Source organism: Sinohyriopsis cumingii, chromosome 5, assembly GCF_028554795.1.
Source record: "Sinohyriopsis cumingii isolate HCF-2022 chromosome 5, ASM2855479v2, whole genome shotgun sequence".
NCBI lineage: Eukaryota > Metazoa > Mollusca > Bivalvia > Unionida > Unionidae > Sinohyriopsis > Sinohyriopsis cumingii.
In genome coordinates this window covers 136,892,655-136,904,746 of record NC_142965.1, presented here as the reverse complement: position 1 = coordinate 136,904,746, position 12,092 = coordinate 136,892,655, and the positions used below count along the sequence as shown (strand labels likewise).

General features: G+C 37.0%; 1 protein-coding gene across 1 annotated transcript in view; it reads right to left on the bottom strand.

The window, feature by feature from the left end:
- Nucleotides 1–6,433: 6,433 nt before the first annotated feature.
- Nucleotides 6,434–12,092, bottom strand: part of LOC149800319 (proton channel OtopLc-like) — a 30,169-nt gene continuing 24,510 nt past the window's right edge. The window contains exons 7-9 of the mRNA XM_089959907.1: nucleotides 10,581–10,767; nucleotides 9,218–9,355; nucleotides 6,434–8,856 (exon numbers count right to left, since the gene is read on the bottom strand). Of these exons, the coding sequence (XP_089816033.1) occupies nucleotides 8,078–8,856; nucleotides 9,218–9,355; nucleotides 10,581–10,767 (1,104 nt within the window). The 3' untranslated portion in view covers nucleotides 6,434–8,077. The remainder of the gene's footprint in view (nucleotides 8,857–9,217; nucleotides 9,356–10,580; nucleotides 10,768–12,092) is intronic.

Sequence of the window (12,092 nt, the reverse complement as noted above, 5' to 3'; positions counted from 1 at the left end):
GAAATTTTGCCAACATCTTGGATGACAGATTTTGAATGTTTGGAAACTGATTAAATTTTTGGCTCGACATCCTACATCCTAACTTGTGACTGATACCAAAGTTATTTAAATCCCGTATCAGACATATGCTTACAGATTTATGCAGCACTTGTACCTTGCAACTGCATGTGCTTGCATCTTTCTGGACTTTAGCATGTACCAGATAGTCTTTGTGATTTGTATGCTATAGTGCGCAACCATATAAAAAACTTGAAATGTGTCCTACCTACATTTGGATGATTCAGTCTCGTCCCAGTGCTGTATGTATGTATGTATGTATGTATGTATGTATGTATATATGTATGTATGTATGTCGAAATGTCGAACCCCCGCCGAATAATACCAAAAAACGTATAAACATGATACTAGCAGCTGCTTTGCTTGGCGCTCAGCATTAAGAGGTTAGTGTTAGGACTGGTCGGTCTGGTGTCAGGATAACGTAACTGGGTGGGACATAATGCTACATGTCTGCGGCATGATGCCGCTAGACATCAATACAAACTGCCACAGTGCAGACATCGTAGCGATATGACTGATAAATTGTTAAAGCTACGTTAAAAATTCAAATCACACACACACACATACTCCATTCGAAATTGGTCAAAAGACAATGTTCACTATGGAATATAAACTGAGTTTGTTCATTTATTTTGTGGCGGCTTGACAAAAGTTCACATCTTCATTCAACTTTCGATTGGTATATACTTCTGACATGCATGGTTCTTCTCGCAAACTTAGGGCCGGATCGGAAAGTTGGGGTTTCATTATATCCCCCAGCAGAAGAAAAAAGATTCGCGCACACACACACACACACACGCGCGTAAAGTCACTTTAACTTTCACCATCGTCTTTTTTTTTATTTTTGCGCACGTTTATTGGCTATAATGCACACTCTGAGTAAACAGACACATTGAGTTTTGCTTTAGTGACACTTCGAGGAAAGGCAGGGCTCTTTTAAATATTTGGAACCCCATCCACCCTCTAAACACTTCACCTGATCCGGCGCTGCATACGAGTCCATGATGTATTGTGCAATATCATTTATTTATAATCTATACACTCTTCGTTACTCAAAGAACCCAAGTTATATTATAAAATGCCATTTAGTTATAGGCTATACGCTCTTCTTCACCAAGACGAGTCCCTATTAAGCTATGAAATGCCATTTATTTATAAACTGTTACTGTATGTGATAGATAGCCAAACATCAATTATTTTCCGCACGGAATTAGGACAACATTTGTGTACATGATGTTGTTGTACGTGCATTTCCTCGTATTGTGTCCAATGTTTTAGGTATAATTTATATGGTGTGTGATTGTAACACATTCACTGAATGTCTGATTTCTTTGTATAATGTATGATCAAAGGTCAGTTCGACTTCTTAACACGTTCATGTCTGAAAAACTTCCATCAAATCAGTGACCAATTAGACATCATTTATCAATTAGTGACCGATTGTACATCATTTATCAGATCAGTGACCGATTAGACATCATCCATCAAATCAGTGACCGATCTGGCATAATCTATTAAATCAGTGATCGATTAGACATCATCCATCGACTCAATGACCGATTAAACATCATCAAATCAGTGACTGATTGACATCATCCACCAAACCAGTGACTCATTTGACATCACCTATCAAATATGTGACCGATTAGACATCATTCGTCGAATCAGTGACCGATTAGACATTATTCATCGAATCGGTGACGGATTAGACATCATTCATCGAATCAGTGACCGATTAGACTTCATTCATCGAAGCAGTGACCGATTAGACCTCATTCATCGAATCAGTGACCGATTAGACATCATTCATCGAATCTGTGACCGATTAGACATCATTCATCGAATCTGTGACCGATTAGACATCATTCATCGAATCAGTGACCGATTAGATATCATTCATCGAATCAGTGACCGATTAGACATCATTCATCGAATCAGTGACCGATTAGACATCATTCATCGAATCAGTGACAGATTAGACATCATTCATCGAATCAGTGACCGATTAGACATCATTCATCGAATCAGTGACCGATTAGACATCATTCATCGAATCAGTGACAGATTAGACATCATTCATCGAATCAGTGACCGATTATTGTGAGTATGAATATGAGGATGTTTTAAATACTTCACTTACCAGGCTGGAATCTGAACTGTAAGTTTAAAAATGTATTCTTAAAAATTTTGCTTCACATCCAAAATGATTTTAGCTGAATATTTGATAGACTTTATTCAAGAAACACATAAAGGTCTCTCTCTCTCTCTCTCTCTCTCTCTCTCTCTCTCTCTCTCTATATATATATATATATATATATATATATATATATATATATATATATATATATATATATATATATATATATATATATATATATATATTAACTTTCGCGTGTGTACAATCCTACGATGTGGTGTCATTTGGGCTTTATTTAATTGTGTTAGGTGTTTTTCTATGGAGGATTATTCTTAAGGTGGGTCACAGCTGCAGAACGTTTAATCTAACGCTCTCCTGTTCATTTTCATATGCAAAACGTGGTTCAAATATGAAAGAATATCCTTTATTTCTTTTTCAGTAGATTTTCTTCCATTACAGTAGCAAATCCACTCCTAATCTGTAAACTCGATACCTCTCATTTAACTTTTTTTTAATTATAAAAAAGTATTTAAAAAGAACGTGTTTAAAGATTGGTGTATAGACGCTACAATAGTTTTTTGGAAGCATACAAATACGATCCGTATTGGAATTCTTACAGTACAGCGGATTAATGTGAAAAAGAAACTGTAGCACTCATTTCTGTGGTCGGTTAATGGGAATTTGCAATAATACATCTACATAATGGGTGAAAATGTTGCTGAAATTATTCACAATCATGAATCAATATTTATACCAAGAAAACTTGCAATAATCAAAGAGAATAGGATATCTTCGTCATTACCAGAATATGTTTTTCTTGTTATAATCGTGGGGCTTAAAGAAACGCACTTATACGACTAGCATTTTATTTTTTTTGTTAAATTCTCTTTGTTCTCTTTCTACAAGAATAAATCACAAGAATAAATCACAAATCCGAATTCCAAAACGATTATATGTCACGAAAAATAAACTTGACGAAACAAATGCAAATCTGGACAAATCTTGATTTTGCGTTGAAAGCAGCTATGACGTTTCGATAAACTTCATAATTAGCAAACACCGTGAATTGTGTAGGATATTTTTCTTATCAGATACTTCGTAATAAAGTCATACGTTATCCTTGAAACGTATGTTATATGCATGACACCAAGTTTTATGAACACGAATAAAAGAATTAATAGTGATTAAAATCTACAATTTTTTTTAATAGTTTATCAAGTACTTAAACATTATATTAAAACATAAAAATTCGCAGATATGTCCTTAAAGATGGCTATACACAAGAGATATTTTGTCTCAACGTTATCCTTAATGCCAGTTCGTATATCTGTACAGGTTCTAAAACGTATTAAGTTAGTCGCTATTGAAATCTCTGAGTAGTTTGACCCACCCCACCCTCAAATAAAACAATAAAATAATACTTTTATGTAGCAAATGGGTCACGATTCAAAGCCACTAAATGATGTAAACCCTGTCAGCATTTTCTGTGATTACTCTTACTTAAATAGATATCCCAATGTAAGTGCCATTACACAGTGTCACTGAAGAACAGGTGCCTTCAGCCTCCTCGAAACGTCGCGCCGTCACTGTTATTACTGTGTAGAGACTTGGTTCCTTGTTTGTTTGTGTTTTGCTGGTTTTTTTGAGGGGTGGGGTGCTTCTTTTAAAACTTTGAATACATTCACCTTTTTTTTAAAAAAAAAAAACATCGACCACTGATAAAATGTTGTCGTATGTTTCAAAGTTTTTCCCTATACTTTAATGTTTGTTGATTACGTATCGGTAAACAATGGGACATTACAAATGAGATTTTGTTTTGTATTCGGCCAATCAATGTAACTGTAACATTGATATATATAACGGATGTACTGAGTCTGCCCACTTGTTTGGTCTGACTATAATAATGCCATAAATGCAATAAATATGAATTTTGTATGTAAAAGGGAATTTAATTGGTCAAAAGGTCACACTATGACCACTATTAATATTTATATATAAATTGCTAGATGATCTACTTTTTTTTACCTCCAATAGGGCAGACTATGACACTAAAAGTTTGGTTTGGTCCACACTATAATCAGCCTCAAAACAACTAGAAACGACTGATATCCATGATGTCCTGTTTTAACCAGCTTCTTTAAGCAGTTAGAGAAAAAAAAAAAAAAAAAAGGTTTCCAAGGATGCAGCCATATATTATATATCGCAATTGGCTCATCCATTTCAATCAGTAGGAGCAAACTACTCGTTACGATAAAATGGTGTTATGGCTGATAGTGTCATTTTAAGTCTACAAAAATATGCTATTGCTTCAACCGTGACTCCCGAGTAAAACATAACCTTTGTCCTTTTTAAAAGTAATTTTCATAACACTATCTCTGGGACGATTCTTTGAATGGTGTCCGTTTTGTGATTTTGGTACATTGTAGCCTAGTTCAGTGCAGTAAAACTAATTTCAACGCCAGGGGAAATGTAAAACTCCCCCACCCCATAAAAAGACATGCAAAATTATTGAAACATTTTTACGCTGCTGTTGTGGGTTTAGCGCCATTTTTCAGCGCAAAAGAGGTTATACATATCGGCTAGTTTTACTACTGGAGTAAGAACCCGGAATAAACCACCGACCTAAGGGAAGCTACCGGCAAGCTTTCTCATATACTCTCATTAACCGAGCCCCGAGACTCGAAAGCACGTGGACAAAGATGAGATGGAAGTGGTAAAGGCCAGCTCTTTATACCACCTGGTCGCCCCGGGGCCTCCAGCTTTATGAGGATATGTATTCATATTATCACTGATGAAAATAATTTACATAAGCATTATGTCCAATGAAAAGTTAGGCTTGAATTCTGCCCAAAGACGACTCTTTCTCTGCAAGCGTTACTTACTGTGATTAGGCAACTGAAACTGATGCATCGATAACGGTTACATCTGGATACTGCATCTCATATGGGATTGATATCAGCGTCCATAGTTTAACATATGCAGGCCCGTATAGTTGCCCATGGATTAACATGCGGGGGCCACTATAGTCTCAAATTATAGTTTAATAGGTTTAATACTGGGTGGGGGGGGGGGTATAGTAGAGGTGGTTGACCCAAATTGGGGTGACATTGTAAAATTGTTAGAGTTGACTTCAATAGACCCCACTATAAGTAATTATGGGAAATCCTACGTTAAATTGGTTAATGGGTTTAACATGGGGGTGGCACTTGGGGTCAAACGTTTTTATACGGTCATACGGGAAATCTTATGTTAAATTTGTCCATAGGTTTAACACGGGAACGGGATTATGGAGTCATAATTGTTTATAGGGTCAAACAGGAATGGACAATGTTGTCTATGTAGACAACCCTGGAGGCCTGTTTTAGCGTGATTTCATAACGGGTAGGATTGTAAAGCTCGATTCATTAATTACATCACGGACCTGCACAAAATAGGAGGTAGGTAGAGTGTTTAACGGCACATTAGCACAATCTTGGTTATAAGGTGCAGAGTAAGTCTTGGTGTCCTAAGTATGCGTAAAATCAAACATGAAGGCCACAAAAAACATGGATAAAGTCTTAAAAATTCAAAGTCAGATCTTCTCGATAAGTCGCGCTCTTTTATGAATTCATGACCTTCTCGGCTGAAATATAATCACGGGATGCATCAGGGGCAAAACTTTGCCTTTATTCGTCGCCTTTAACGAAAGGGCATGTTAGGCTAATTCCACATCCCCAAGCTAGCAGGATGCAGATACACTGTACCACACAAATAGTGTTGTGCACCCCCAAGCCAGCTGGATGTGGTTACAATGCACCACATACAATACTATATACACAGTTCATTAAACTTAGGCTACAAGAGGTAATCTGAGTCGCGCTGTTCTATGGCAGATCCGCTGTGTTGTTTGTGGCTGGTTTCGCGTTATATGGGGTGAGTGGGTGGGGGTAAATACGTTACGTTCCTTTTTGTTGTAAACTATGATACTTATCGTACATCTTCTACATCAGTATATGGAACCCTAAGTGACCGTCACCCCCCAATCCTATATGAAATAACGACTTTGGAGACATACAAATTACTAGTATTTAACATATTTGTTGGCAATTAGAATTTTATTGACTAATGTTTGAAACAATAGATTAGATGCTTCTGGTTTTTATATATAACTGACTAGTTAGAAGAATAATAAAACGGGCATATCTTTTTTGACAAACACAAAATGAAGGAAAAAAAATAATAAAAAGATGAACGAAAACGAGGCTCTACACATTTAAATGAGTGTCACATGGAAAATCCCTGTGACCAGTAGGATTGTTGGATAAATTTAAAACAAATGTCCAGCAAGACACGTATATACAATTAAAATACTAAAAGTAGTAACTGAATAAAACATGGCATATATAAAAGAACTTGAGACATCTTGTGTTATTTTTATACTACAACACTGACAAATTCGTATCGTCTTCCTTGATCCTCTCTCTCTCTCTCTCTCGCACGTAAACGTTAATAGTCGTAGTCGTAGGAACATTTTTTAAAAATTACCAACGTAACATCAAAAGAGGAAAGATTTCTTAATTTCACGCCATTTATATTCAGGACCATTACAATTTAAAAAGAAATACTGCTGTTACAAAGATAGGCATATATAAAATATTTGTTTGTTCGCTTCGATATATAACATCACGTGATCGTGTATTATCTAGTATATCACATCATACGTTCTCAGATCGTGTAATATCGAATATATCAAAACCTAGCTGCCATGTTAGTCCAAACGTGTTTGCACTTAGTACAAATCGTGTTTGTAGTTAGTACAAATAAGTTTCTTCCAATGCAACTTTGAGTTCTTTTATAACTTAATTGAGATTTAAGAACAAACGCGTACTTAACAATGAAGTCTTCTCCTTTGTGACGAATAATTCTGATGTACAATCAAATATACGTACAACCAAAGCTAAACCAAAGGGAAGAAACGGAAATTGATAAAAGCGATTGTTTGATTGCCAAAAGGGGAAGGAACCAAATTATGTCATTACATGTGTAAACATTTGTCTTTTGAAAATATTTATTGTACTTTCGTCCTGTTAGCTAATTCATAACCGGTCCCGACGTAATACAAAATAAAGATGCTTGATTTCTTTCTGTTTATAATGTCCTAAGCAGTCAACGTACATCTACAAAAACACTGTTTTTCTTGCGACCAAATTCTAAACCTTACATAGTAACATTTTTGAGCTACAATTTTGTCACTCTTCATTTTCTACTTATCAAAAGTACAGTTAGTTGTCGCGTTATTATTTCATCCGTGGTCATAATGATTTCAAAAACACTGTACATAAACTGCAGAAAAACGTTATCTCCTGCAAATGAAGACTATCTTTAAACAGAAAATAACTTGAAGATTCTTTCCGCTTGCTACAGTGTATTATATCGTTCATTTTGAATCACCGCCCTAAAATATAAAAATACACGCACGCATTAGAGTTGCCAACAACTTTTCATATTCCGTAATTACATGACCTTATCTGGTCCAGGCACTTGTGATCATTATCGTTCCTGGCACATTCATCTGGTCAAGGCACTTGTGATCATTATCGTTCCTGGCACATTCATCTGGTCAAGGCACTTGTGATCATTATCGTTCCTGGCACATTCATCTGGTCAAGGCACTTGCAGTCATTATCGTTCCTGGCACATTCATCTGGTCAAGGCACTTGCAGTCATTATCTTTCCTGTCACATTCATCTGCTCAAGGCGTTTGCGATCACCATCTTTCTATGGCACATTGTTTAAATATGATCGATAAACAGTAAATTAGCTGACCACTATTAAGACGAAATGAGTATTGCAGAGTATCCACTTACGAGGACGTAGTCTTCTTCTATCGTGGACTAACTTGCTCTAAAATCTGTATAATGGCGTCCAGGTATGTTTCCAAATGTTTGCAAAACACACAGTGGACTGGAAACGGAAGAAAGTTAGTAGCGGTACTGACAGATGAGTGAATATGTTCCAAACAATTGTTCCATAGAAATTCATTTGAACTGGATACGCTCTCGACTGTTCTACCTCGAAAAGTGCTAGACCCCACAGGGCTATGTTACAGATCAGAAGAAAAGTGACAAAGTCCCTGCCAGGTTTATCTTTCTCTTGTTCTCTCCTCCAGGCTACACGATGCATGAAATTCAGCAGAAACATCGTCTGTAATGTCGTCTGCACCATCTGCAAGCAGTTTGTTAAGATTATTAGCATTCCATTCGTCTCGCTGGCCTCAAAACCCGCAGCTACGATACTGACCATACAGAAACCGTACACACCCAGAAGCGACAGGATTATGAAGCTCTCTTCAAGTCCAACTGAAAATTCTTTTATGGGTCTTAACACCCTCATTTTCTGGCAAGCTAGTCCAACAGCTGCCGATGCCATCAGAAACACTGATATTTCAGAAAACTGCTCCAGTTTGATAGCAGTGTCTATGAACTCTTTACTTCGCGCAAGAACAAAAAACGTGATGAGAATTATTACCACGGCAACAAGGACAATAATTCCGCTGAATAGGCCTCTACTTGATCCCGAACAGTCCACATTTGACCTTTTGACCCTTTCACTCTCTTCCCGATCATTGATCTCTGACCTCTCCGTCCTATGACCCACCCTGTACCACATCACCAGTAATATACCTGAAACGGCAAGCAAACAAGCAATATTATAAACTTCTTTGGAAATATTAATGTTTTGTCTTGCAATGTTCAACCAACCAATGGTTAATGTTGAAGGACAGTAAATATTATTTTCAAAGTAAATACATTCTTCTGTTTATCAATTTAGAAATTGGTTAAAATGTTACATGGATGTGATAAATATTTGCCTTGAATAAATCTTAAATCAACGTGTTTCATCAGCTAACAAAGTTAAAAAAATAAATGCAAATGCAAAGTGTTAACAAATGCACCTAATACAATGTTAAAACATGTGTCATTAAGCGTCTTATTAATTTATACAGAGGTTTAGTAAATTACCCAGTGATTTTGGAATTCTGACCTGTGCAGATAATGCTGTACTGAATGCTACATGGATACAAGTAAGGGCTGGATATGTCCACCACTTCTCCCATCATAGAGCCGCTTTGACAGTCTATCTTCCGGTACGTGAAACTGAAGCTGCTACCACTAGAATTTCCTGCAAATTGAGTCAGGCTAAAATAAATGACAACGTTTTCAACAAAAATCAGAAAAACAAAATTAAGACCAGAGTCAATGCGACTGCCAACCTTCCAACCCCCTCCCCCTTACGCTTACTAGGCGCACAGTGGGTGGTAGGAAAAATAAAGATGCAACAACTATCGTGATTTAAATTATACTTACTGCCCGCCCATGTGTACGTACGTGCGTCCCTAGAGTTGTGCAACAACTGGGCCATAACCCTGCTGATGAAGGAGACACCAAGCAAAACAACCAGGGCCGTATTACCCATTAAGCATACTAATCACACGCTTAGGGATCCAGACAAAAGGGGCACCAGAAAAAAATTGTTGATGGTAAAATTGAATGAATTATATATAACCATTTTGATTTGGAATGGTCAACGTTAGTATTTTCCCGCCTTTTTAGCTTTTAATATTGTTTATTATTTTAGTGTCACGTTTTGTAAGTGGGGCGGGGGGCATAATATTTTCAGTGCTTAGAGCCCTAGAAGACCCAAATCCGGCCCTGGAAACAACGCAAATTTAACTGAAGGTCACAACCATCACGATATTTTACCCTGTTGATTAACAAAACCGTGAAAACTGGAGTCATTATTTGTGTTCAGAAGGAAGAATGATAATGCTTGCCATTTCAACCAAATTACGCAAACTAGTATCATAAATAATAACTAAATGGCCACAGCCATTGTGTCCAGCCTGTCCAGATATTTAGCAACGTGACTGTAGACAAATGTACAAACCACATAGGAAGCATTAAAATTGAGTTTAATCTATCTGCGATGTAGGCGGACGGATGAACACGCACTTGGACGCCAAAATGATCGCTACGTCGAGACTCGACCAAGTCAAGATTGATAAAACAATTAGGATTATACAATTCTACGCTACATGTGAGTATGTCAAAGTCTTAACCTAGTCCCGTAATAGAAAGCTGTGTCGGCTAAATAACTAGCGTACTGCACTCACGCCCAGATGGGTGCGGGTTCGAATCATGTACAGACCAGACCGGGCTGCTCGCCGAAGCGTTCCTGTGGGAAAAACGCATTACCCAAATTTCATCAGCAAGATAAAGCCTATGATGTGCTGATGTGCCTTTAAATACCTAGCAAACTGTCTCGTAACACTGACCACGCCATTAGCAGACGAAATCAAAGCTACCGGGAAAAAGCATATTCGAGATCTCTGCACCCGGTACATTACCTGAAGCTGGATCATATTTAGTCGTACTGTCGATCAATCCGCTCGTTGAGGTTGTCTGTGCCTTGTAGTCGGTGGCAAGCTCCCTTAATATCTCTCTCACCACATTCTCAATCCACACACAAAGGTTTGTGGCAATCATGTGCATCAAACCAAATCTGGCAAGGTACTTATATTTGTGAATCCGCATCTGGAAAATAAACATAACAATTTTCTACATACTAGTTCCGACTATAACTACTGTTACATTTTTCATCCTTCATTATTTAATAGTATGACCATTGCCCACTTAATAATTCTCTGCCATGCTGTTTCTCAAAGACAGTGACCAACACCCCATGTAGTGTATGTACTGTTTTGTTAAGGTCATAAACGTTAAGTGAAGAACTGGAAATCATGCACATTGCGAAATCATTAAACTTGCAAAGTCCTTCAGAAATTGTTACAAAATAAGATTTGCATGTTTGGATAAAAGAAATGATATATTCCTTGATTACTGGGAAACATAAATGATATTCTTAAAGTGTTAGTTTCAGAAATTACGAACACTGTTACGGTACTAATGAATAATCTGAATTCTGTGTCGTTTCGACGTTGGGTATAAGCCCAATTAATGGTCATTACACTTTTCTTTTATTATAACCATTCAGTTCTGTTATCACAAGTTGAGACAGTATGAAAAATTGGAAATGTTGTTTTTTAGTTAGGCCACAGAGTGACACTGGCGAGCGTTATCAGTTTTACTTCGACAAACCAGAAACGGGTACCTACTGGGTTTTTCCGGTCGAATTTGATACCGCACTAAACGAGCGCTGTTGGATAAATATGTAAATGCCTATGATCTAAAAAAAATATGACCACCCTGAATAGCTGATCAATATAATTTATGGCCTTCATGCAGCGATACTGCCTTTAGTAATTGCTACTTGTACTGCAGTTAGGGACGGTTGTAATTGGCAAATGTTGGTGGAGAACTGTGCGCGACCGACGACGTGTAATGCATGAAGCAAGACGGAAACGGGTCCACATTTTTTGTTCACATAAATTCAAAATCGCAATATTTTCATAATAAAGATAGTTTAATTTACTGTAAATTGACACAAACGTTAATTGAAAATATGAAATGATCTTATCAGAATATTTTGTGTACTTATTATGTGGCATCAGTGTTACCTTTCGTACAATAAACTTTTCCTACTCCTGAAGACATACGAATCTGATTCCATGCGTACTGGTCTCCACAGTGTAAATAAAAAAAGCTTGATCAGATTTATCATTCATCTATTTGCTCCTCACCCTTTCTTGTCTTGTAGAGATGCCTGATAAACATTTACCTTCTGTATCTATTCCCGGATCAAGGGAGTTTAAATTATTGGCTTATATGCATCATCGAGGAATCACATGAAAATGAACAATTTCCCTAGAACAGGTGTACAGACAGATATCAGTTCTCGAAAGAACCGTTGGCTTGATGAAATAAAAAGATAACAGTATTATTTAGCTCAAATGAGCTAG